This window comes from Ictalurus furcatus, chromosome 1 (assembly GCF_023375685.1).
Source record: "Ictalurus furcatus strain D&B chromosome 1, Billie_1.0, whole genome shotgun sequence".
NCBI classification, from domain to species: domain Eukaryota; kingdom Metazoa; phylum Chordata; class Actinopteri; order Siluriformes; family Ictaluridae; genus Ictalurus; species Ictalurus furcatus.
The window spans coordinates 11,038,602-11,066,200 of NC_071255.1; the positions used below are offsets into that span (position 1 = coordinate 11,038,602).

The 27,599-nt window shown below is 40.8% G+C and overlaps 1 protein-coding gene across 1 annotated transcript; it reads left to right on the forward strand.

Moving 5' to 3' along the window:
* The first annotated feature begins 1,553 nt into the window (after nt 1–1,553).
* Nucleotides 1,554–27,472, forward strand: znf574 (zinc finger protein 574). Its single transcript, XM_053625014.1, has 7 exons — nt 1,554–1,599; nt 9,791–9,954; nt 13,275–14,640; nt 15,881–16,334; nt 18,653–18,747; nt 20,351–20,781; nt 26,513–27,472. The coding sequence occupies exons 2-7, from the start codon at nt 9,793–9,795 to the stop codon at nt 27,038–27,040; spliced, it is 3,036 nt and encodes a 1,011-aa protein (XP_053480989.1). The 5' UTR covers nt 1,554–1,599; nt 9,791–9,792; the 3' UTR covers nt 27,041–27,472.
* Nucleotides 27,473–27,599: the final 127 nt, after the last annotated feature.

Here is a 27,599-nt window from a genome sequence, read left to right on the forward strand (position 1 = left end):
GCCAAAAACACCAACGACTGCTGCCATTACAGTAAGTGCACTATTTAATATGTATTTCTCTGTAGTGTGTTTTGCATTGTAGTTACAATAAATACACTAATATGCATGCTAACTCAGTTTCAACAAGCCTGGCTAATTTTCAGGCTAATCTAAGCCCCGTTCAGTTACTAAAGCAATACATGCTTTTAGATAAACCTAAAACTCTACACATTTCATGTTATACATGTCATCTGTATCATAGCCTGTATGTCATCATACAGGAGAGCTTTTATTTTCTAGATCAGATGTTCAGTGATCAAATGGTTGCATACATTTTGTTAGTATTTGGTGGCATTGCCTTTTAATTGCTTGAATCAAGCACTTGGTGTAGCCTTCCACAAACGTTTCATGGTACATAATGCTGGAATTTTTGCTCGTTCGTCCTGACTGAACTGGTGTAACTCGGTCAGATTTGCAAGCCTCCTTCCTCAGATACACTTTTTTAGTTCAGTGGACACATTTTCTTTGGGATTCAGGTTAGGGTTTGTAATGGCCACTCCAGTACTTTTACTTCACTGTCTCTCTGTAAACATTTTATTACAACTTTGACAGTATGCTTAGGGTCATTGTCCTGCTGGAAGACCCATTTGCAACCCAGTTGCAACTTTCTAGCTGATGTCTTGAGGTTTTGCTTCAGTATTTCTAAATAATCCTCCGTCCTCATGACGCCATCTATTTTCTGAAGTGCACCAGTCTCTCTTTTCCAGCAGAACACCTCCGCAACATGATGCTGCCACATCCATGCTTCACAGTTTGGGTGATGTTCTTCACATTAAAAGCCTCACCGTTTTCCCTCCATACATACTGCTGGTCATTGTGTCTGAATAGTTCAATTTTTGTTCCATCAGACCAGAAAACATTCCACTAAAAAGGTTAGATCTTTGTGATCACCTTCAAACTTCAGGCTGGCTTTTTTTTACGCCGGGTTTTGAAGTAGGGACCTCTTCCTTGCGTGATAGCCTTTCAGACATGTAGGATTCTCTTAATGGGGGATGTACATACCCATGGTATCAAGGATGGACGCAGGCACACTCTACATGAACTCCTAATTATGACACCTGGTCAATCAGACACTTCTACATCAGAAGTCATTACATCAATTTCAACTTTTAACTTTTTAAAGTCACGGTCAACTTGATGTATGCAAACTTTTGAACTTTGTGAAGTACAAATCTTCCAAAGTAGTGCTTAATTGCAGTGAAGAACTATTTACTTATATATCTCAAACCACATATTTAGTAGTTGTGCCACTCAATGTTTTAAATTACTCTGGTGGTTCGAGGCTTCATTCAAAACACTACAGTGCCTACTACCGTACTAAGCACTGTACTATAATGTTTTATATATTTACACTGCTCCACTATACAGTAGGGTTGACATTCTGTCGACAACAGACATTTGTAAGAGTCGAGTCCAGTCTCCCAGTGACACTCACACAGCCAAGTTTCTGCAAGTGCGATTCTATTGGTGGAATCGAAATCTCCTGTTGACCAATCACAGAGCTTGTTGTTGAAACGCTCCTAATATCATTTCAGATCCAAAGCAGTAAGGCTGTATTCGGTGAGTTTTTCTATTTTATGCCGTTAAAATAACACTTTGGTCGAGTATCATACTTCTATATCGGTTCTAGTATTTAAACAGTACTTGAGGTTGTTGGAGTTTTTACTGGGGGAGACATCCGCCGTTTGCGCTCGCGGAAGCGCCATTATTACCACCGAAGAAGCGCGCGCCGTCCTTCTTCGGCGCTTCTTCCACCTTGCTTGTGTTGTTTACAGCGACTCGGCACACACTGGTTGTGTCTTCAGCCCACAGCCGTCATTATAGATGCTGACCGAACAGAAATGTCAACGCTTCATTGGGTTGTGCTCAAACCGGCTCGGGAAGGCGATGACATTTCTAAAATGCTAGCTAGCGGTTCCGCGTTAGCTCAATTGCTAATGTTTGCACCAAGCTAGCATGCTTATTTTAGCTAGCATTTGACCGGCTAGTTAGCCCAAGGCGTTGGCTATGCTGACTGACTAGTCTGCAAGTTTTAGTCAGATTTTTAAAAATTATTTTTATTGTCAGTATTATTGCAAACTTATTTTGTTTATAATTATTGGTTATTTAGAAATGATAATGTCCCCGTTGACAGGAAGTCCCCTTATCTCCTTTTATATCGTTGATTAAAACCATACATAGTGAACATAATGGCCCTTTAGGGTTCATTACTGTAAACTTTAGGCTTGTGCAAAGGTTACAAGTGGACTTTATTTTTTGAAGGACACCTCCTCTAAAATGAAATAATCTCATACTTCATGTCATAACCAAGAACATGTGTAGAAAACATTTACTTCAAAAATAATCTCCACTTGTGTGTGTATATTTATGTAAGATCTATCTATCTATATATCTCTATCTATCTATCTATCTATATATATATATATATATATATATATATATATATATATATATATATATGAATGAAAGAGAGAGATGTGTATATAGATGTAAGTGAGTAATCAAGAACACTTCTGATATTTGATAAAAAAGCAGAAGTTACTTAATATTCAGTGATCATTATTTATTTTCTGCATTTAGTCAAATGTTATGCTTAATCCTGGTGTCTGCCGTCAGGCATTTCAGAGTAAACCTTAGATATTACTCTTCACATATCTTAAAAAAACAAACAAACAAACAAAAAAAACCCGTGTATTTTTCATGAGCAAAGTGCCAAGTGGCTTAATGCATTAGTTTAGTGTAGGAAGGTTAACTTCTTGTTTCTCTCTGAACCTGAAGAGGGCGCTGTTATTGGGTTCGGTGAGCACAGTCCACTCCCTTCCAATAAACAGGAGTTTAAAATAATATGAAAGATGTTTTTATCTTTATTTATTGTCATACTAAACTAATTAACTATACGCCACTCAGAGTTTGTTAATGTTAAAGTAGTTATGTAGGTGTCTTCTTTGTCCTTCAAACTGGTTAATATATGTGAGTATCTGTTTCTATGTGAAATATTAATTGTCTTTGGGTAATAGGCAAAATTTGATGCAACATTAGTCAAGCTACCCTTTAAAAAAAAAAGTCAGTAGCTACGCTACAAGTTACTAACAAAAAGTAGCTAACTATATCAACGGTACTTAAATGGGCTGTGATCGTCTTTCAGCTTATGAATAACTGTATAATTTTGCATGAAAAATGAAGCAATTTAAAGATAATTCAGAACAATTATTAATTTCTAGAGTTTTTAGTTATAGACCATTCAAAGGTATAGTTAATGCTCAAACTGTATATTATTATTATTATTATACCATTGATTAATTAATTATGGAAATAATCATAAATAAGTTAAGATAGTAAGTTTTTCTCGTGCTGCGCCCTTAAACGAGATGTTGAGGAAAACAATCAGACTGTTACATTCAGAACGTAAAAGAAATCCCTCGACATGCACTGATAAACTTATTTTATTTTATTTGTAAGTAAATGTAAACTTTGTGTTGTGTTGCATTACCAACTATGCGTCAGTCATTATAATTCTCTGTATGAGAGAATAAACTGTAGTGTTAATGTATTATGTTATTATCATTTACCCGCCCCATGCATCACATAACAAACTGTGGTTGGTCACTTTACGTGTCCATCAGACGGTCACTTCCTGTCCATGTGAGCTACAATGAGGCTCTTAATTCCTGTGAAGCATGCGGGCAGTGCAGATATGTAATGATGAGCATTGTTTTAGCTGGACAACAAAAACGTAACAATTGGTCGTTCTTCATCGCTACACGTTTGGAAAAAGTAACTCGTTACTGGAAAAGCGACACTATTTTTAAATTAGCGGAGCTACTGACACGCTACTGAAAAATGTAGTTAAGTCAGTAGCGTGACTAATTTTAATTAACTACTCCCCAACGCTGGATATAAATATGAGGCGACTCAGATGCCAAATTCCCCTCAGTCATTCATCAACATGGGGAAGATTAGAGAATACCCAAATGAAATGAGACACAAGTGTGTTACTGTGTAAACTCTAGGGACTGTTGTGTCCCAGGACTATCTGAAATACAGAAACCAGCCCATCTAAAGTCACTGAGATCATTTTTTTCTTCTTCTCTGCATTCTGATGTTTAATGTGACCATTAACTGAAGCTCTTGACCTGTATCTTCATGAGTATACATAGACATATTGGTAATTGTTCAGGCTCAGTATTTCAGGTAGTCTGTATTAGGGTTGTCACGATACCATAAACATATCTTATGATACTATACCAGTGAAGAATCATGATGCCACACTATATTGTGTTAATTCATCATTCAAATCTACAAAATGAACCAAATATGAAGAAACACATGGATATAAATGAAAACAGACAAACCAGGTTTTCCTCGACATTTTATTAATGAGAATGAATAACCGGCTATTGGAAAAACTCCAGAACAATCATACAGTTGTCAAACAACAAATTAATCTGTTCATCTACTCATCTGTTGTTCCCTAGAGCAATGAAATCATGCACATGGAAATTGTGCATAAGAAGAGTACTAAGAATGAACACAACATTAGGAATAAATAACTGAATTTGGATACAAACTCCAAAATAATCATAATATTGGGAACGTTAGCTTGCTTACTAGCAAACTCGGTTAATTTTAGAACATACAGACAGCAGTTAGTATAACGTTGGATCGCTTTGGCTAATTTTAGTATTTAGACAGCGGTTGGAATAACGTTAGCTCGCCTACTCGCAAACAGGAAATCTTTAAAGATTAAGGTACAGATTTTACCTTTATGTATTCCGCAAAAGCAATGGGATGTGTCGTTTTAGCGAAAGTAGTCTTAACTGTCGCACATACAACATGACTTACGGTACCGTTTAAAAAATACAGTGGCATCGGTGGTATTTTTAAGCTTTATTATCGTGATAGTATCGTAGTGCTGGAATACCGTGCAACCCTAGTGTGTATATCACATGATGCAACACTGTCGGGTTTGGTCTTATTGTTTACTGATGACTTTAATCCTTAATTATCAGGATTTAATTACAAGCTGTGTAATGGTCTTTAGACGTAACGTGCGCTATACCATTTAGTGTGTTTAAACTCACTGTGTTTGAATTGGTGAAAGACACAATATTTCAGTAAGATCCAGTCTTTCATATCAGATTGAGACAAATCAGTTTTTTTTCTTCATTGCATCTTTGTTTAACCAGGTAATTCGTTAAAAGATGTAATACGTGTCCTCATAGTTTGCGTGGACTTGCAGTAACTTTAGAATTTCTTCTGAAGCAGTCTGCAATCTGGGCTTCAGGTCCTTGTAAATCTCTGTGAATTTAAACAAGTCATAACAGTTCTCCGAGCCCCTCTGGTTAAACCCCTACATAGTAAGAAAAAATGTGTGGCCACAACTTATTAACACGTGGTAACAGGTTCCTAATGCATAGCTATAACTAAGTGAGTTGTGGGATCTAGATCAATTCCAACGTGGGGAAGAGATAATTGTCATGGTCACGAGTTAGTAAGGCGTGAGAATGAGATAGTTGTGTTGCCACACCTTAATGAGACACAATTATTGTGCCCACAAACTGGCCTTCATGATATATAAGGGTTTTATGATATATGACCATCAGGTGCTTGGGAGGGGGAAAAAAGCTTCCGCTTGTTTGCTTTAGTCAAGATGTAGACACTGTAATGACTAGTAAAAATAACTTGATAGAAAAAGCTCTAATTTACTGGGTGTCCCAAAAGTCTCCATACACAGGGGAAATGAACACTTTTTAGCAAAATGTCTTCCAAAATTTTTCATGCTTAATTTATATATATATATATATATTTTTTTTTTTTCCAGATAGCTTTTACGAATGCCTTTGACAAAAGAAGAACATATTGAAACCAGTCTCATGGCTGGAACAGGAAGCAAGGTTGCGACAGACATGCAGTTATATGCGTAACACCAGATGTGTTAACACGAGTTCATTATGAGTGGGGGAGACGACTCTGTGTGTGTTTACAAAAAAATGGCAGTCATGTGGCGTATGTCTTGTAAATAAAGTTACAGTTTGCCAAAAAGTGTTAATTTCCCCTATGTATGGAGACACTTGGGACACCCTGTAGTGTCCGTTACTATGAAATCATTGCACTGTGATGATTTGGAAAATGATGCAAGGAATAAAGAAAATAAGTAAAATGTTTTCATGTTTTAAATTATTATTATTATTATTATAATAACACCATTTGTGGATGTAACTGCGGTTCTGTGAATTCCGGATGACCGCCAGAGATGGTGCTACAGTAGTGGATGATCACAGCGCCAGCCAGATGGGTAGAGAAAACAAATACCAACGAAGTCACGTGGTCACGTGAGCGGAGGTGATATAAGCCACTGCAGCTCAGCACTCCACCTTGGAGCGTCTTCTCGCACACTCCGAGTGACCAGGGACTCTGCCGATCATCCGGAATTCCCAGAACCCTGGTTACATACGTAACCAACGTTCTGTTTCATTCCTCCTGACTGCCAGAGAGGTATGAGTAGTAGATGACTCATACCAGAAAAAAGGAGTAACTCGCCAGAAAAAAACAGGTCACTGGCAAAGGACAGCTGAACCCACATCCTGGGATGAAGCAACGTTGACATTGTAGAATCTCGCGAAGGTACAGGGAGATGACCATGTTGCCGCAGCACAGATGTCACTAAGAGAGACACCCCTGAAGGCAGCCCACGAAGATGAAACAGCCCTGGTGGAATGGCAAGTGATGGACCCGGGCATAGGTTATTGGGCCTGCTTGTACGCTAAGGCAATAACTGCAACTACCCATCGTGACAGCCTATGTTTAGACAGAGGGGCACCCTTCTTAACACCTTCATAAAAGACAAACAACTGTTCCAATTGTCTTAACTGCTGCGTAGCCTCTACATAGTACCCAGGCCCATATGTGGCACAGGAGCAGAGAATGTATGTTCAAAGCCTGTCGGCTGGAAGGAACACAGTTCAATGGACTGGTGAAGGAGCACTTTGGGAAGGAAAGTTGAATTGGGCCAGAGGACAACACCAATACCCTCTCGGGTTATATCTCATGCAGGACTGACTCGCTGACAGAGCATGAAGCTCACCAACCCTTTTCTCTGATGCCACAGCAGCCTTCAATGACTTCCACCTAAGATCTGCCCCCTCCAACTGTTCAAAGGGGGTTGGCAAAGAGACTCCAAAACCAGAGGTAAACTCCACACCAGAGAATGACCTGGATTGAGGCGCCTTGCACCCTTTAAGAAATTGCAAACCAGGTTATGGGAGCCCAAGGATGAGCCGTCCAGAGGTGAATGGTGTGCACAGATCGCCGCCACATAAACCTTTAAGGTGGAGGCTGCCCTACCACTGTCCAAAAGACCTTGTAGGAAACCTAAAACTACAGAGACTGCACATCGTGCAGGATCAAACCCACTAGTCTCGCACCACATACAAAAAGACTTCCATTGATAGGCATAAAGCGCTTGTGTGGAAGCAGCCCTCATGTTGGGGACAGTATGAACGACTGAATGCTCTTAGTCTGCTAAGAGGGAATTGGCCCCAGAGGACAGATCCATAACTGCAGGTGGGTCCGGTTCAGATGCCAAATGTGGCCCTCCAGCTGAGACATTAGATCCCTCCTGAGGGGAAATGTCCGTCAGCAAGGTTAGGAGCAAGGGAAACTATGGTCTGGACAGCCACTGTAGTGCCATCAGAAGCACCCTGTGTCTGCCTTGAGCAATTCTGTGTCTCCCACAGCAGCGGAATTGAAGGAAAGGCATACAAGAGACAAGGAGACAATCCGGCCAATTGTGTGACAGCGCGTCCTGCCCCTGCTGACTGGACGTTTCCAACTGGGCAAACCACAATGGGCAGTGAGTTGTGTTCTCTGAAGCAGATACTTCTGCCACACCAAATTCCTGTCAAATGTCCTGATCTACATCTGGATACCCCTATGGTTCCAACCTGCTCCTCAACCCTTGAGGGTTGCATCGGTTCTTGCCACCTCCCGACAAGAGGGAGAAATCCCCAACGGAACACCAGCCATCAAAAAGGCCTGTGAAGTCCACCGTTGGAGGGCACGCACACAACTGCGATTCACTACGATCCGCTGATGACGATGTTACGATAGGTCCAACTGAAGGCTGTTGCTCCACACCTGCAGGGGCCGCAGGTGAAGCAGTCCCAGAGGAATTACAGAGGGGGTCAACGACAGCATTCTGATCAGCCTCAATAACACCCCATAATGGAGAGACACCCCCAGACGAGATGAGTCGTCCGAGACGGAGACAGAGAAGCTCACATTGCAGATGAATCGATTGTCACCCAGATGAATGTAATGGATTGTGAGGGAGACAGCGAGCTCTTTGTCCTGTTCTTCAAAAGACCAAACTTGGCAATGTAGTCTAGTAGCAGCTGGGTATTGTGCACATCTTAGTCCCTCGTCTGAGCGCGAAGCAACCAATTGTCTACAATCCGAATCCGGAACCCCTAGGACCACAGGGGTGACAGGACAGCCTTCATACACCTCGTAACACTCGAGGGGCTAGACAAAGACCAAAGGGTAGAACCCTGAACTGGTAAGTCTGGTTTCTGAAACTGAAGTGTAGAAACGTCCTGTGATTCACAGCAATAGTAACATGAAAGTATGCATCCGTCAGGTCGACACTTGTGAATCAATCTCCCTCTGTCACCGACTGAAGAACGTCAGTCGTGCGCAACATGTGGAAGGGGAGCTTCTTTAAGAACCTGTTGAGTCTACTCAAATCTAAGATTGGACGAAAACCTCCATCCCGCTTTGGAACCAGAAAATATATGGAGTAGAACCTGTCCCACTGAACCAGGGAGTGAACCACCTCTACTGCCCTCTTATCTAACAAGGAATGAATTTCTTGAGAGAGACCTGCTGAACGAAACGGGTCTTCCACAACAGGGTCAGTGTTGGATCTGCAGAGTATATCCATTGCACAGCGTCACCAAGACCCAGTGGTCCGTTGAGAAAATCCCAACGGGAAAACTTGCCATAGCAAGCGGCTCTTAGCTCGACAGCGCGTAGCCGCGATGCTAAAGAAAAAGCCCGTACTTTCCAGTGGTGAGCAATCCGGAAAACAAACAAGTTATTACCACAGTCCAAATAGCGCAGTGCCAAACGTATCGTCACAGCTTGGGAGGACGAATTTTCGCTGCTCCGAGAAAGCTGCACTTTACGATGTGATGAAGAAACTACAACGATGAAAAAGGTGGAGTGCTGAGCAGCAGTGGCTTATATCACCTCCGCTCAGCTCATGTTGGCATTTATTTTCTCCACCTATCTGGCTGGCGCTGCGATCCTCCACTACTCTAGCAACGTCTCTGGCGGACAGGAGTAATGAAGCAGAACCTAAGTTTTAATAACTAGACACAATAAATGCCATTTTCTTGCAAAGGACATTCCATACTCTGTGCCTCTGTTATTCAAATCATTTTTAAGAAACATGAAAGCAAACTTCTTTTAAAAAAAAAAAAAGTAATACCATGACTTAATGATCTCGTTCCTAAGCCTTACTAACTTGTGTCCCTGACTTAATGATTTAATTCCCATGACTTAATGATCTCGTTCCTAAGCTTTACTAACACATGGATTAGGGTCCCGCTCCCATGCCTTGTAAGTTTTGGCTGTGCATTATTTTTTACTAAGTAGAGATGTCACCCACTGTGCTCAGTGCTCCGTGCCCTTAATCTAGAAGTTTGATTTTATTATTTGTAAACATTGTTTGTGTGTTTCTCTAATGCAGACATGGAGAGCTCGTCGGTGTACATGTGTTTCCCATGCTACCGGGAGTTCCCCACACTCGAGGAAGTGCTGACACACCAGCTGACCTGCACTGCTGAGAACACACAACCTCTGTCTGTTGGCACTGCTATAGAGGCTGCTGCCATCTCTGCTGGTCTACCACAGGTGTTTTCTCTCTCTCTCTCTCTCTCTCTCTCTCACACACACACACACATATACTGTACACACAGCTCATTCAGTCTGTGAACAACTAAAGGTTCTTGTTATTATTAATACCATTATTTTGTCACATACTATCATACTGAGCAGCTCTACACGGTATAGTATTGAATTGCTGGCCCCTTCATACATCAGATTGTTGATCATGTATTAAGATCATGGTCATTAGTAGTACTTACCGACCCCTAGGGACATGTTAACGTGACATCTGACCCCTATTTCACTGACACAGTTTGGTGCTGGGACTTGGATCCAGCACATCTTTCTTAAAACTAGCCATGAGTCCAAGAGTTCAAGTTTAAAAGCTTAATTATTACATAATCAATTAATAGAGGCACAACAGTCAATACGTTTACATGGACAGCAGTAATCTAAATATTGTTCTTATTCTGAATAAGACAGTATTCTGATTAAGGTGTTTACATGTGTCGCTTTTAGAATATTCCTTTCATGTTCCCGTTTTACATGTTATAGAACATAGATCGATTAACGGCACACGTCATCACATCCCTATACCATGACGTCTGACGTTCCCTCCAGAATTTCACGTATCGACCTACAGTTGGTCTTCGTTATGGAACCGTATACAGTTTTGGGTGTTTTCATTTTTTATTTTACGAAAGCTTCAAGTGCAGTTAATTATTTGTCATGCTATACGTGCAAATTTGTGACTGCTTGAAGCCGTGGTCTGCGTCCCAAACCACGTACGTACATATTATATAGTAGCTGAAGTACATGTATTTGTCCTACTATATAGTAGGTAATTACATGGTTTCAGATGCAGGCGTGTTCGCTTGTATGCCATCAAACAGTAGAGCACTGCCTTGTGTGTACGTGTCCTGTCGCATTTGATGTACGTGTCCTGTCGCAGAATGCGGTGAAATCTCCCACACGACGTTAATAGTGTGATTAAGGTGTGTACATGTCTGTAATGCATGTCGATAATGCGACTAAAATAGGAATACTCCACATTACATGGTACTTTCATGGTAGTTTCTTAATCAGAGTATTGTTTTAATCTGGTTAATATCAGAATATTGTTGTCCATGTAAACGTACTGTATAATAGCAACAAACAATATTCTTTGTTTTATCTCTTCCATTGATCAAGTGTGATATTCATTTTATTCAGTTGAAACTCTAATTGTGTATTATACATGGAATTTATTATGCACAGCATTATTAAATTAGATTAATGTCATCAACCAGTATGTCCCTGAAAAGTTAAAAGATCCTTTTTGTTGTATCTTTGTTAATTTCAACCCTATTGCTACAATCCCATATAGCTTTAGACACCGTTATTACCCAAGGTAATTACATACGATGCCTGTGAATGCCTCTATTTAGTTGAATCAGATTTTTTCCCCCCAAATGGTGCTTGAATGCACAGCTGTAATTATCTGAAATAGGCTCTACATTGAAAGTGTTGCTTTTAAGCCAAAAAGATATTTGAGATGTAAATTGAAGTGTAATTCAGGGTTGCGTATACTTCCTAATTTCCCTCTTAATTATAGCAAGAAAATTACACACTTGAGAATTTCCCTTTGTGTACTAATATTGGCGCACTTGCCGTAAAATTGTGATTTATTGTTTTCTAAACGAGCTACTTGCACAAGTGCATCGCCCGCCCTAGAGATGAGTTTAGATAACCTTATACGGTGGGACATTAATGGTTTTTATTTTCATTAAAATGGCTCAGAAGGATAGCTGTATGTGACTCATAGAGACTCATAAATCCCTCAATATCAACGTCTAATTGATTTTGAAAAACAAAACACACACTGTATAATATATAAAGGCCTCTAACAAAGCAGGTATAGCCATGGCTTGCTTACTCATTCATTCATTTTTTTGTACTTAAGTATGAATTTGCTGTTTGTTTACTTATTTAGTTATTGGATATTTAATATTTTCATATATAAATAATCTGCACTCATTATGGTGTTACCGAAGTATTCTGAGAGTATTGATACAAAAATTCACAGAAACTTGAAACACAAATAGTTGCCTAATAAACTAGTTGGCTATCATTATCGCTTTAGCTAAAACAACTTCAACATATGTAACGATATGTAATGTATACTGCTCAGTGAGGATAAATCAGGTGACTGTCATTCACTAGCTCACCACCAAATTAGAGAACTGATACATGCCTTAAAATTTAAGCAAGAAAAAAGCTCCATCACACCTGAATCCATTTTTTCTCTTGATTATATTGGTCTGAAACGTCCTGTATCTCTGGAAACTTTGTGTTTTTTACGCTCTCTCTCTCTCTCTCTCTCTGTGTGTGTTCTGATTGGATGCTGACTCTTGCCTGTCACTCTTTATTCAGACTTCTTTTGTGCCTAAAGTTGGTGCATGATCAGTGTTTCCCGTATCTGGCACGTCATACGCTTTAACATTAAAATAAGCAATGCTTGGAATTATTTATTGAATTACTCTGTTGGTGGTGCACAAACGGAGAAAAGTTCCTGAAGGTTTTATAAGTAAGAGCCCTATTAGTTGCCATGCACATTTTTAAATGACTTCTTCACTTGTCTTGGCAATAGATTGGTATCTTTTATGTGCTTTCTATTTACTCCTATCTTACCTGTTTCAGTAGACTTTGAAAGGCCCATATCATTTGTGCTCCGATCTAAATACCATGCCATCAGTAGCAATAGTCTATGAATGCTCAGACTATTTTTAAATGCTGGCACAGCACACAGCTGGCAGACGGCTTTCACCTCGTCAGATAAAAAGGATGTCGCAGACTGTTCCATCGGATTACTGTAATACAACCCCCCTGCTGGGTCCTTCCTAAAGACTCTGCAGTTAATAATGGTATTGAATGTGACACGAGAAAAAGGCTGTGAGTGTGTTTATGCTGTGGAAGCTTCGCGATTAGAAAGTGGCATAAGGGAACGGTCTTTTGAGGTTTGCTTCTTTCTTGCAACTGTAAGTGCAGTAAAAAGGTAATTGAGATTGTCTTTCAGAATGTGTTGAAAGTAAAGTGCGTATACGTACCCAAGACGATTGTGTGCTGAAATAATTTACGATGGACACAAAGGAGTGATTCGACACTGGCGTGCATTAGCAAGCTTCCAGTGGCCTTTATGTAGGTTGTATGCGTTGTGTTTTGCAAGTACAAACTGAACGTTAAATTGTTTAATTCGAATGCAGTTACGATTAGAACAGCTTGTTCAAGATTTCATGGAAAATTCTCAATCGAACGAGACTTGACACTGAACTCTCCCTTCACTTTTTTCTGTTGTCTCTCTCCTTCAGTTGGAAGGTCAGTCAGTGTATGTTCCTGAGGTTCAAAATGAGAGAAAACCTGTACCCTCCTCAGATGTACCACGTGTCCTCTACCAGTGCGCTGACTGTGAGCTCCTATTTGATGCACTCTTGTTGTGGCAGCAGCACCGAAAGCTCGGCTGTTGCCTGGAGACTGGACCTGGACCAGGACCTGGACCTGGGGACGTGGCTGCCACCTCTTTGCCACGACCCATCAGCCAGACGCATGCAAGCAAAGTGTCTTATAATGATCAGCTAGTTGAGTTGGAAGGAGGAGTCAAACATGAATCAAGTGTGGAGACTTTTACTCCAGTGAACTCAGAATTAATAGATATCAATGCTGAAGATGTTCCACAACTGAATTTAACATGCAGCAGTGATCCCCCTGAGCCCTCTGAGGAACCTGAACCTCAGCAGCCTGAGTGCACTGAGCCTGTGCAGGAACCAAGCCCACAAGTGAGACGGAGAGGTCAGAAGAAGGCCAAGCCTCCCTCTAGCCTGCTGTGTGTGGAGTGCGGCCGCTGCTTCAGCTTGGCTTCAGAGCTGGTGACTCATCGGAAGACGGCGCACAACCTGAAGGAGGCCATCCACCGGTGCAACGTGTGCGGCGAGGGCTTCCTCAACACCACGCTCTTCCTCTACCACCGCAAACAACACCGCAGTCAAATACAAGAAGAGGAGCAGAAAGAGGTGGAAGTGCCCCAGCTCTCCACCACCCTGCTGGAAGCTCCAGGAGAAGGTCTGCTCCTGCTCGCCACCGCCGGAGAGGGCCAGAGTCTGATGGAGATTACCAGCCTGGAGCAGACAGTACCCGACGCTGTGCCCATCCCTCAGGTGGAGGTGGAGCTCGATCCTGTGATTAGAGGCGAGGTCATCCAATCAAATGGAGATGAACCTGTGCCTCAGGCAATTGAAAGAGAACAAATAGAGGAGACAGAAGTTGCAGAGATTGTCAACATGGAAGAGGAGGAAGTTGAAGGCAGAGATGAGGCCACGAATGAAGAAGTCATTGAAGAGCGACAAGTGGAGACAGAGACTAGCAATGTGGATATGGCACAGACGGATGAGGAAGCATCTTCAGGGCTTTCCACATGCCCGAATTTCCTGTGTAGCCAGTGTGGGTGCTCTTTTAATGCTGAGCACGAGTTAGCAAAGCACCGCAGTAGTGAGCACGGCCTAGCGGAGGCACTACACAGTTGCACGGAGTGCGGCCAGGAGTTCATGAGCACCACTCAATTTCTGTACCATCGAAGAGAACATCGCAAGGCCATACCCTCTCCTGCTAGACTGAACACCACCTTCATCCCTCTGGCCAAACACCCTCCTGCATCCCCTGCCCTCCTGCTTCGACGGCCAGGTCAGTGGCTGCTTACGTTTATTTCTGTACATCCGTCCAAGCAGTACGAGTTTCAGAATCTCACAGCTGCATTTTACATAGATATTGTAGAGCTCTGAAAACCATATTGTATATTGAATCCCATTCAAAATCTTGGTCCATTAGTGTCAAGTGTATTCGGTGTCTAGGAATCTTGAACGGATTCATTTTCTATACAGCACGGCTCTGACATTAGTGTCAGCTGCAAGGCAACGCATACGTTTGTATTAATGCGCTCATTTTAATTGCATCTCAGACTCTCCACATAATCCACGACTAATAATAAACAGATTTTTATGAAACATTTACAGAAGGAGCCACGGGTATAAGCACTTTATTGTAAGCAGTTTATTAATCAATAAAGGTTGTATACTGAAAGCAGTAGTGGTGATGATGATAAGAAGAACACATAATGAGTCACTACTGCGTGTTATTCATTAGGGAAGGACGACAGGAAGCAACAGTGTGCAAGAAGCATATGTTAATTACGGGCGAGTGCAATAGCATGCATGCTTTCATTTATAGCACCGTGGCATTTGGTATATTAGGGTTCAGAGATGTTCCTTAATAATCACTAATAGTCAGTCTCATGTGGAAAGATATCAACGGTGGAAAAATGTTTAGTTTGAGTTCTAGTTAGTTTGCATCTTCCATTTTGAATAAGATAAGATGTCCTCTAATTACTTTTTGTGTCCCTGTCCTTTTGATTTTATAAACGCCTCCAGGACAAAAATGGCACAAAAATCCGAGACTACTTTTTGTACATTTACCCTCATTAAAAATGCCAGGATCAATGGATAGGTATGAATATGCAATTTGGACACACCCACATGTTCTCCTGTAATCCTAAATAACTAGTAGGATGGTTAACTTGTTTGTGTTTGTCACAGGTAGACACACAAGTAAGATTTCATGTTAGTTTATCATGCAGGCTCTGTGGCTAAAAATCTTGGACGCGATCCTCTAATCTTGCATGCAGTTGGTCTCAAGCCGTTGAACTAATTTTATGACATCATAAACTTTTTCATATTTTGAACAGAATTAAGGCGAGAGAATCTTTTTAAAAGGAAATGTCTGACTTTTTTGATGCGCTAGATAATTTGATCAAAACTCCAGTCTACATAATTGGAACCAGGGATGCTTTTGTCGCTCTGTTTATCAGATAATTTTGATAAATGATAAGAACACTGGTGAAAATGTTCATCTCCCCGCCATCCCTCAGAAAGCTTGACTGAAACGACGCTGGCCGACGTCACGCTCGAAGCCACAGCCAAGCTGAGCCGTGATTGGTCACGCACGCCGCTCCCCCACGAGTGCCCGCACTGCGGGCAGGGCTTCACGCGGCGCAGCCTCCTGCGCGAGCACGTCTTCCAGCACACGGGCGAGAAGCTGTTCAACTGCAACGTGTGCAACAAGAGTTTCCCGACTCCTGCTGGTCTGCTGCGCCACAGCCTGTGCCATGGTCCACCACGCTGCTTTACCTGCCCCATCTGCACCAAGACCTTCTCTCAGCCTGCCTCGCTCAAGCGCCACATGCTGATCCACGAGGACGGCACAGAGAGGAGAGGCCATGGGCGAAGCAAAGGCCGAGGACGTCCTCCTGGAGACACCCGTCTGCTCACCTGTCCCGACTGCCCAGCCAGCTTCAAGCTGGACTCACAACTGCAGATGCACAGGTGAGTGTCATTGAAAGCTTTCGTAGGAAGTAGCAAGAGCATCTTTACTTCCTGTAGATGATTCTTTAACAAACTTGAGTGTGTGCAGAAAAGGATAGTAGAGTAGAGAAGAGCGAATGCTTTATAGGCATTCGTTTAATATTCACACTCATTCTAGTGGGTACATTTCCAGTGCAGTGCTTTTATTTCTGAAGGAGAATGTTTCTCTTAAAAAGTCAGACTTTTAAGACTTATTCTAGCGCCGTCGTTGATTAAATAATTTAATACTTCCCCTGCTGCTACAGTATTATGCTAGTTAATAGCATTCTGTTTGAAACCATGTACTTAAAATGAGTTAATGTGACAGAAAAAAGTTATATTGGGTTGTATGATTAGCATACCATGGGGTTTTTTTCTTACAGTCTCACTACTCTTAGATATGCCATGGTTCATGTTCTGGTGAGACGACAGATATGACAGCCGCACTCGTGTCGAACACGTACAGAACATGAGATTTGAGCAGGAAGTGAATGAAGCTTCACCCTTGACCCACCTCATTACAAGGCATGACCTCATCAAGCTGTGTCTTTGAGATATTAATCAGCCTGTGCCAGTCCGGTCTCCAGAGGTCCTTTTTCAGATTATAAATCCAGTGAGAAGGGAATTTAAACCCTCGAATCGACTCCGATCTGACAACCACGGTTCAGTTTACAGAGGTTAGGCATTAATGGGGAAAGCGGCAGTGTGCTCAGCATACTAAAAACCTTTCCGGGTTATAAAAAGCACCTTTTTTTTAGGCTCTCATCAAACAATTCCATCTATTTATAATTCCATTATAAATAGAGTTTTAATGGCCGAGGCTTATATAATGATAGTTATTACATACATACTGTTGTAAAGTTGACTTTTTTTTTGGGATGATTTCACATATGCAGAGTCAAAATATAATGTGTTTGGTTGCAGTGAGAAAGCGGTTCGATCTGGACTCGACCCAGTTGGTGGATATAAACAGGCACAGATGTATTTTGGTTTGCAGTATATTTTGTAGATGCGAGCTGCTAAACTGAGCCTCGAGGCACAAACCAAGTCAAAAGAGCTCAGTTCCGGCAGAATTTTACGACCTTTTAAAAAGCAAAAAGTTAGTCTGTAGAATTTGGACTGACATCATCATATGAGTCAGATCCTAAAATGATGGAAGGAATTGCCTGATGATGAGATTGTGTTACTGTAAGCATTTCACGTTTCTGGTCCAAAAATTATGTTGACTGTTTTTATTGTTGCCGATTTTTTTTTGGAAGCATTATCTTTTGAGCGATCCAACAAATGCCTCCAGCCCACACGGTCTTTTTCCAACTGTTCAACATGAGGCAGGGTCTGTTGCTGGTGAAGATGCTTCAGTTTCTCGCTGCATATCGATCAACGATAATAATTAATTAATTAATTAATTAATAAATAATAACAACAAGCTTCATGTATCATTTTAGCTGAAAAATGTAGCTGAAAAATGATTACTAAGATACTAATATAAATGGAAATATACAAAGAGAAAATCAATCAGTAAAATGAAAAAAAAAGATTTGATGGACTAAAAAAATATTTGATAAGATTTTATAAATCTCCACCCTGTGCTCCTGCTACTAATCTATTTTGATCTGTAGACAGCCAGCATTCATTGTCCATTTACATATATATTTCTTTGCATATTCCATCTTGGGTTTCAGAGAAGGTTAAGGACTCAAAGGTTGTTTAGTTTGGTGGATTTAAAAAAAAACTTCTAAAATATGTACCCATTTTCTAATCCATTCTAATTCATTCACATTTATTGCCTGTTTTTTCCAGGTACACGTACCATACACACATTATGCACACCCCCCCCCCAACATAGTCCATTAATCCATTAGTGGACAGGCAGTATCATAGGAGCACCGCTGACCTGGTGTGATTTGGATGATGTATATGTGAGGCACAGCTTGTATATTCTGACACCTCAGTGTATACACAGACTGTGTTCCTTTCAACTAATCATACAGTGGGAGGAAATATGTATTGAATTCGTCAACATTTTTTTCAGTAAATATATTTCCAATGAGGTTATTCACTTGAAATTTTCACCAGACATCAGTATTAACTCAAGAAATCCACACATATAAAGAATTCACAACATTAAAGTCCATAAATGAAGTTATGTGTAATAAAGAGGAATGACACAGGATAAAAGTATTGAACACTTTAAAAGAGGTTAAAGTGTTAAAAGACGTTGATGTTGAAAGATTACGCATTATTATGATGAACTAATTTGAATGATTGCTTTCATTTATTTATTTATTTTCCTGCTGCAGGCTGCTGCACACTAGTCACCCTTTCCCATGCGGTGTGTGTGGACAGGCGTTTAAGCGACGGAAGGAGCTCGACCTGCACTCTCTCATGCACCAAGGTCAGAGGCCAGCGTTGAGTTTACTCCTCACAATCAATGTGTTTCCTTGTATAAATACACTGTATGGCCAAACGTTTGTGGACACCTGATCGTCACGCCGATATGTGGGTCGTCTCTAAACTGTTGCCATAAATTTGGAAACACACAATTGTATAGGATGTCGTCGTACGCTGTAGATTTACAATTTCCCTTCATTGGAACTAAGAGGCCCGAAACCTGTTCCAGCATGACCGTGTTACTGTGTACAAAGTGAGCTACAGGAAGACATGGTGTGCCAGTGTAGGGGTGGAAGAACTCGAGTGATCTGCACAGAGTCCTGACATCAATCCCACTGAACCCCTTTGGGATTAATTGGAATCCTGACTGCGCACCAGCCCTCCTCACCCGACATCAATGTCCAACCATACTAATGCTCTTGTGGCTGAATGCGCAAATCCCCACAGTCACGCTCCAAAATCTAGTGGAAAGCCTTTGAGGTTATTATAACAGTAAAGGGGGAGTAAATCTGCAATGGGGTGTTCAACAAGCACATATGAGTGTTATTGTCAGGTGCGCACAAACTTTTGGCAGTATAGCGTATATACACAATGCAGAATCTGATCAGTGCCTAATTTAAACAAACACACACCTATAAAGTTATCAGTTATGTTCCTGTCAAGTCAGCTTATACGATTAAGGTTCGTTCACGATAGTCCTACAACGCCATGTTGTTCCTGTTGGTGACTTTTTGACACTCGTTGCGGTGATGTTGACATTCCGAGATTTTGATTTCTTGAAAGGCAGCAAACTGACCACCATTAAGCATGCCGTCTTAAGCAGTCTCAAACAAGACCACTGACCAAGCAGTTCTTTCACAGTTTTAGGCTATGATAGCATAAAGCAGCTTATGCGTTCACATATTCACATATAATTCTGCTGTTTGACTTCTCTCTCTCTCTCTCTCTCTCTCTCCCTTTCTCATACATTCACGGTTCCCCTTTGACGAATGTCCTCTTATTGATTGGGACTCAGACAGGAAGGGATAAATGGGGTCAGAGGTCACATTGATTAGTTGCTGTATTGATAAGCTCAGCTGCTGATCAGTCACTTTCTCATCAGGCTAATACCAGTTACTGGGTTGAGTGTGTGTTTGTGTGTGAGAGAGAAACAGAATGAGAAGATGGCAGTTCATTTGTGTAAGCGTGTGTGTTTGAAGACTGTAAAGGTCATACTCCGATAGCACAGCTGCATCTAACACCAGCACTGGATCCGTCATTGAGTTCCTAAAGTTCTATTTATCTTTATTTTGTTCCTCATGTCTTTAGATAAAGCTGAGAGCACAGTGTGTTAGTGTCATTTTTTATACCAGTCTATATTTTTCTCCAGATAAGAGACATAAGGTGTATGTCTATGTTATGCTTTTGCAACTCTCCACCTTTCCTCTTCTTTTTCCTAGATAAGGAACCTAAGGTATATGTGTGTTTGTCTGAGATTTTCCTTTTTGCCTTTGTAGATAAGTGACTCTCTCTCTCTTACCTGTTCCTCTATCTCTTTCTCTCCCCCTAGGCAAGAGATCTGTGGATGTGTATGTGTGTTTTAACCTCTGGTGTAATCCTCTCTCTAGATAAGGAGCCTGTGGTGTGTGCTCAGTGTGGCTCTCAGTTCCTGAACCAGGCCGTATTAGACGTGCACGTTCAGCGCTGCACAGGAAAAATTACTCAGCGGCGCCGTTATCCAGGTCATGGGCGTGGCCGAGTCGGGGGTCAGCTTGAGTGCGATATGTGTGGCCACCGCTGTGTGACCCAGGATGGTCTGGAACTGCACCGGCTCTCGCACACAGGCCAGACGCCGCTACGCTGCCCTCTCACACCCTGCAGGAAACGATTCGCTTCCAGTTCATCCCTGGCACAGCACGTGGTGGCGCACTGTCGTGCGCCGCTGTCCAAGAGGAACACCCCACGCCGCTTCACATGCGATTTCTGCACCAAGGAGTTTGCCTACGCCTCCACCTTCGCCGTGCACATGCGCACACACACAGACGAGAGGCCCTTTGAGGTGAGCTCTACTTTCTTTAACATTCAGCAAAAAACAAACCGCAAACATTTACTTTCATTTTTGTAAAATGTTCTTACAAATAACTTGAAAGATAACCAAAATTTTTATAAAATATAAAGTTTAAAGCTGTGGCCTCAGCACATGTGTATTAAGTGGCTGAGAAAACCCGTTTGGAAAACTGAATTCTGGTCTGGAGTGCTTGTTTGTGTTTGGATCTGCCTCCTGTCAGTCATTTTATAGATACTGTACTCATCAGGCCACCTTAGATCATGGGGTCAGGTCTTTGTGAACATGGATGGGAAGTAGGGAAGTAAAAAAAAAAATTTGTTCAAAAGTCTAATCCACCTAACTGTTACAGAACTAATTGTGAATAAAATTTTATAATTGTATATAAAAAGTTATATACACAGTAATTTTTCCTTTAGTACAAACTTTGTTATAGAGTTTTATTTTATGACTTTTACATTACTGAGTCAGTACAAAAAACGTTAGATTCCCAAACATTAGATTTCCTGCACAAAATGAAATGTTACAGAAAAATGTTTGCATGTCAGTAAAGAAAGTAGTGTATTAAGTGGTAAGAGACACTTTTCAGACAAAAAACACAATGAAGGCTGCTGAGTTTTTTTGCAAAAATAAGAAGCGACAGTCAAAGTCTCCAGAAGAACCGTTTCTAGTTCTGCATGATGCTCAATAACACTTACAGCTCATTTCCTTATAAAACTACACTAATTGTACTTGAAACTACTATAAAGGGTTGTCACACTAAATATTGACTTTATTTAGATTTTATATATATATATATATATATATATATATATATATATATATATATATATATATATATATATATATATATATATATAATTTTTAAATAAATTTGCAAAGATTTCAAACAAACTTCTTTCACGTTGTCGTTATGGGGTATTGTTTGTAGAATTTTGAGGAAAATAATGAATTTAATCCATTTTGTAATAAGGCTGTAACATAAATATTAAATAAATATTTTTTTGTAAATAAAATGTTAGTTTTCTAATGAAAGAAGTGAATATGTTGGCATGATTACATTTTTGTCTATAACACCGATTTCAAACATTTAATCATACACCTTCAGATCAAGTGAAAATGTCCAAATTGGGCTCAATTAGCCATTTTCCCTCCCCGGTGTCATGTGACTTAGTGTTACAAGGTCTCAAGTGTGAATGGGGAGCAGGTGTGTTAAATTTGGTGTCATCACTCTCACACTCCCTCATACTGGTCACTGGAAGTTCAACATGGCACCTCATGGCAAAGAACTCTCTGAGGATCTGAAAAAAGAATTGTTGCTCTACATAAAGATGGCCTAGGCTATAAGAAGATTGCCAAGACCCTGACACTGAGCTGCAGCACGGTGGCCAAGACCATACAGCAGTTTAACAGGATAGGTTCCACTCAGAACAGGCCTCGTCATGGTTGACCAAAGAAGTTGAGTGCACGTGCTCAGCGTCATATCCAGAGGTTGTCTTTGGGAAATAGACGTATGAGTGCTGCCAGCATTGCTGCAGAGGTTGAAGGGGTGGGGGTCAGCCTGTCAGTGCTCAGACCATACACGCCACACTGCATCAAATTGGTCTGCATGGCTGTCCCAGAAGGAAGCCTCTTCTAATGATGATGCACAAGAAAGCCTGCAAACAGTTTGCTGAAGACAAGCAGACTAAGGACATGGATTACTGGAACCATATCCTGTGGTCTGATGAGACCAAGATAAACTTAATTGATTCAGATGGTGTCAAGCGTGTGTGGTGGCAACCAGGTGAGGAGTACAAAGACAAGTGTGTCTTACCTACAGTCAAGCATGGTGGTGGGAGTGTCATGGTCTGGGGCTGCATGAGTGCTGCCGGCACTGGGGAGCTACAGTTCATTGAGGGAACCATGAATGCCAACATGTACTGTGACATACTGAAGCAGAGCATGATCACTATGCAGTATTCCAACATGATAACGACCCCAAACACACCTCCAAGACGACCACTGCCTTGTTAAAGAAGCTGAGGGTGAAGGTGATGGACTGGCCAAGCATTTCTTCAGACCTAAACCCTATTGAGCATCTGTGGGGCATCCTCAAACGGAAGGTGGAGGAGCACAAGGTCTCTAACATCCACCAGCTCTGTGATGTCGTCATGGATGAGTGGAAGAGGACTCCAGTGGCAACCTGTGAAGCTCTGGTGAACTCCATGCCCAAGAGGGTTAAGGCAGTGCTGGAAAATAATGGTGGCCACACAAAATATTGACACTTTTGGCCCAATTTGGACATTTTCACTTAGGGGTGTACTCACTTTTGTTGCCAGCGGTTTAGACATTAATGGCTGTGTGTTGAGTTATTTTGAGGGGACAGCAAATTTACACTGTTACACAAGCTGTACACTCACTACTTTACATTCTAGCAAAGTGTCATTTCTTCAGTGTTGTCACATGAAAAGATATAATCAAATATTTACAAAAATGTGCGGGGTGTACGCACTTTTGTGAGATACTGTGTGTATGTGTGTGTATATATATATATATAATATATATATATATATAATATATATATATATATATATATATATATATATATATATATATATATACACACACACACTGTATAAAATACGTTATAAATTTCCTTACTCACTCACTCACTTGTTTATAATGACTGACAGCTCAAACTCAGTCATTGTACAAATAGCCTTGGAACAGATGAGATTTAAATTTGCTTAAGGGCCTGGCAGGGGTTCTCTGGAATTTAACCCTGTAAACTTTCCAGTTACTAACCTTGACCCTTAACTGCCAAGCTACCACTCACTGTCCCAGTGTCTCTAACTGTCCTGTATACACCTTTGCTTAAATATCAAATATAATAAAATATAACATATAAGTATTGAATATATTGAACCATGTTCAACATCTCCATCACACGAGTTAAGCGGCGGTCACACTAGACTTTCAACGCACAAAATTTCTTCACAGACTGCTGCGAATATGGGCGGCAAATGGATATTACATCACTCGCCAATCTTAAAATATACCGTTCCTGTATGTATACATGTATTTTATATTCTTTTAAAGTTTATATATATATATATATATATATATATATATATATATATATATATATATATATATATACACGTTGTATATGTTTTTCATACCACAGTGCTGCTGATTTCTCGAATCTGTTCATATTTCTATACCCACACATTATGGATTATGTACATAATCTAAGACTAATAAACAAAAAAATTATTTTTATTTGCCAAAGAAATACATAATCAGTGATATGGTGAAGCAGATGTTTATTTAACATTTAATTTAACATCAGCGCTTTGTAATAGTCAGTAACAGTTCCACCGTGGGGAGTCTTCAGGACAGAGGATTTTGTGCGTTGCAGTTTCTCACTAACATTTCAAGCTGCTCCTTATTAACTTGAGAGAGGCGGGGGGGGGGGGGGGGGACGACTGTTTATAGGTGCTGTGTAAGTGATAATGCAGACAGTCCACAACATTAAATGTAACTACAAACCGTTAAGAAAGTGTGGCATGTCGTTCATTGATAAATTAAACTTGGAACTGTGGGGAAATCACTGAGGTATAAAAGGAATAAAACACATCAGCGCATGCTGTTAAATGAAAATAATCAATATTGGGATGGTAACAGTAACAGAGCTTCAGGTCGTGGTTGATTATTTTCAGTTCAGTTTAATTCAGTTTTATTTGTATAGCAATGGACATTGTCCCAAAGCAGCTTTATATATAAACATATATAATATATAACTATATATATAAATTCAGAGTAAAGATTTTAAATATATGAATTTGTCCCTAATGAGCAAGCCAGAGGTGACGGTGGCAAGGGATAAAAACTCCCTGAGATGATATGAGGAAGAAACTGTGAGAGGAACCAGACTCAGAAGGGAACCCATCCTCATCTGGGTGACACCGGATAGTACTATTATAAATAAATAAATAAATCCCTTCTATAAATGTGCTAATACTACATGCTGAAATAGTGTAACCAGGAAAACTCATAACAGTTTTTACATGAAGTCTGTTTTGTTGAACTTATCCACTGTTCACTGATGGAGACTTGAGTGCTAAACCGTTTGTGGTAATTCCAGTGCTAAGGCTATAATAGCATATAAGACTGGCTGCCTTATGTCCCTTATGCATCCAAACATCCCAGTTCACCACAACATTCTTTAAAAAGAAATAAAAAATAAATATTTTCCTTTAACAGCATACGCTAATATGTTTTATCTCTTTACAAAATGACAACAGATGTGCTGTATATCATGCAGTATACAGTTAAAATTCACCGAACACTCCGGAGCTTAATAGTATACTGCTGACTTGTGTGTGAGGATACACATTTCTGCACACACAAAAAAAAGAAAGAATACTTTTCAGGAGAGGAAAATATTATTTGCATGACAGTTTTGGCCTACTACTCATTAAAACTTTATTTTTAGCTCATGCAGCTGTAAAGTTGCTAGATGTTAGCAAGACTCGATAGAGGCTAATGCAGTGATAGATGTTCAGGCAGTAACTGATTCAATATAATGATAATGATATAATATCATTATGTTGCTCAGCTCATGCTGCCATCTGTTACTCTTGCTTCTTATAAAACCATGTGGCAAACAAGACAGGTATTGGTTTAAAAAAAATACAAATAAAATTAAAAAGCCAGTTCAAATTGAGCTCGTGTTAGAAGAACGGTTTGTGCATTGTGCTGCATTGCTTTGTTGGCCATAACAAGATGTTCATTATATGCCAGAATTTTTATTACTAGTTAACCAAATGAGACCGATTCTGGTTAATATATAATTGGCTAAAACAACAGTAGACAAAAACTTTGTCTGTAATGAAGAACTATAGGTTGAGAAAGAAGCACGCACACGATGTACACACGATGTACAAAAGGACTGCGGGGTGACTTACTGACATCGGTCATTATTGTTACCTGTATTTATGTAACAAAAGCCCGGCTTTCACTGTTGTTTACATGGAGCACACTTACGAAATAATATTTTTGTAAGCAATTTTAAGCAATCACCTCCACCATGATAAATAAATAAGCACAATCAATTAAAACAAACCCCAACCTTTTAGAGAGAGAGAGATAGAGAGAGAAGAAAGGCCACTCTTTCCCCCTCTCTCTACTACTCTATAATTTCATTGTGTAACAGAGAGGAGATGCTTTTTGCACTTGTGCAGTGGAACACTTCACTCTCCGCGAGTAGATAAGGACTCACTTCTATCCAGCGTAGCCTGCGTGCCAATTTGGCCTGGAGAAAGAAAAGTCCAGATATGGACTCAGTCCTCCCACACAGGCAATGGCAGCGTGTTCCAAAAATGACTCGCTCATTTTCTTCTGGAGAATTATGTAACAACGTCATAATGAGGTGGAAATTCTCCTTCACACTGCGAACAACCCAGTCAGCATCTGTCTGTCCTCAGCTCCGCAAGGACCTTGTACTGCGTTACTGATCCTTGCTGAATTTATCACGTTTATTTACGTCCAACTCTTCACGCATGTAGGAGGGTTGGCGACTGACATGAGATTTCAGCCGAGCGGATTCTTTTAAATATCAGGGAGGAAAACAAATTCGTGTTTCTGCTCAATTTTATTTTTTTTTAAATAATGGTAAACTCCTATAGTATTGATTTGAATTAATTCTCCTTACTCCTCTCTGTGCCCGTCTCTCTCTTAGTGCAATCAATGTGGGAAGCGTTTTCGGCAGCTGCCCCACCTGCAGGACCACGAGCGTATCCATAGTGGCGAGCGGCCGTTTGTGTGTTGGGTGTGTGGGAAGAGTTTCAGCGTGGCAGCACGATTAGCCGAGCACGCCCGGGTGCACAGCGGCGAACGCCCGTTCGCTTGTCCTCGATGCCCCACCGCCTTCCGCTCGCGCCCCAATCTCCACAAACACCTCCGTCTGCACGCCGTTGACCCCAATGACCCCATCACCGAAGCCACTGCAGACCAGGACTCGGCCGTACAGACCATACTGCTGGTGCAGGAAGCCGCCTCACCCACATCCACGTCGGCAATGGCGTCTACCTCCACCGCCGTCCCCATCATCCAGGAGGGCACGCTGGTGCCCGATCAGCACGGTGCCTCTGTGGTGTTCCTCCATAACAACATTGCAGTCCCTGCAGTTACCATGCCCACCATATCAGTGGTGGCTGGCCAAGAAGTCCCGCACACCATCGAGTTCATTATAGAGGAGACTGTGTAGAGAGAGAGCGAGAGAGAGAGAGAGAGAGGAGTGAATGGAATGGAAAGGAAAGAAAGACAGAGAGATTGGGGCTATTTGTGAAATGACTTGAGAGATGGGCACAGAGATAACTTAAGGTTATCTAGGCAAGAAAGAGAGAATGAGCTGAGGTTAAAACCTTACAGGATAAAGCCTTTCTCTTTGTATGTGTAGAAAAGAAAATGTTAGCTGATGCTTGTCTTAAATGGCTGCTCATTTTTTTGGACTAGCAGAAGCAGAATTCATCAATTATGCCAAAATTATAAGGAGGAAAAATTGAGCATGGCGTGTACAAGCTTGTATATATATTTCCACCACTCTGTCCTCATTTGAGTTCGGTATTATTACCTTTGGCATGAATTGCTCATAAACTTTATAGTGTGTGTTTTTAATAAAACAATTTGGCTTTCTGGGCTTCCTCTCCTTGAATTCTTATTCAACAAATACAGACATGATCGTTTTTTTAATACATTCCTTTTACTTTTTTTTTTTTTTTTAACTCTGCATCAAGGATAGAAATTTAATATGGATAGGTGTTTAC

Excerpts from the sequence above, each read along its gene's own strand:
- znf574 (XM_053625014.1), top strand. The coding sequence starts at position 9,793 with ATGGAGAGCTCGTCGGTGTACATGTGTTTCCCATGCTACCGGGAGTTC. Across the intron at positions 9,955-13,274 it reads TCTCTGCTGGTCTACCACAG|TTGGAAGGTCAGTCAGTGTA; the intron begins GTGTTTTCTCTC and ends TCTCTCCTTCAG. Across the intron at positions 18,748-20,350 it reads GCACTCTCTCATGCACCAAG|ATAAGGAGCCTGTGGTGTGT; the intron begins GTCAGAGGCCAG and ends TCCTCTCTCTAG.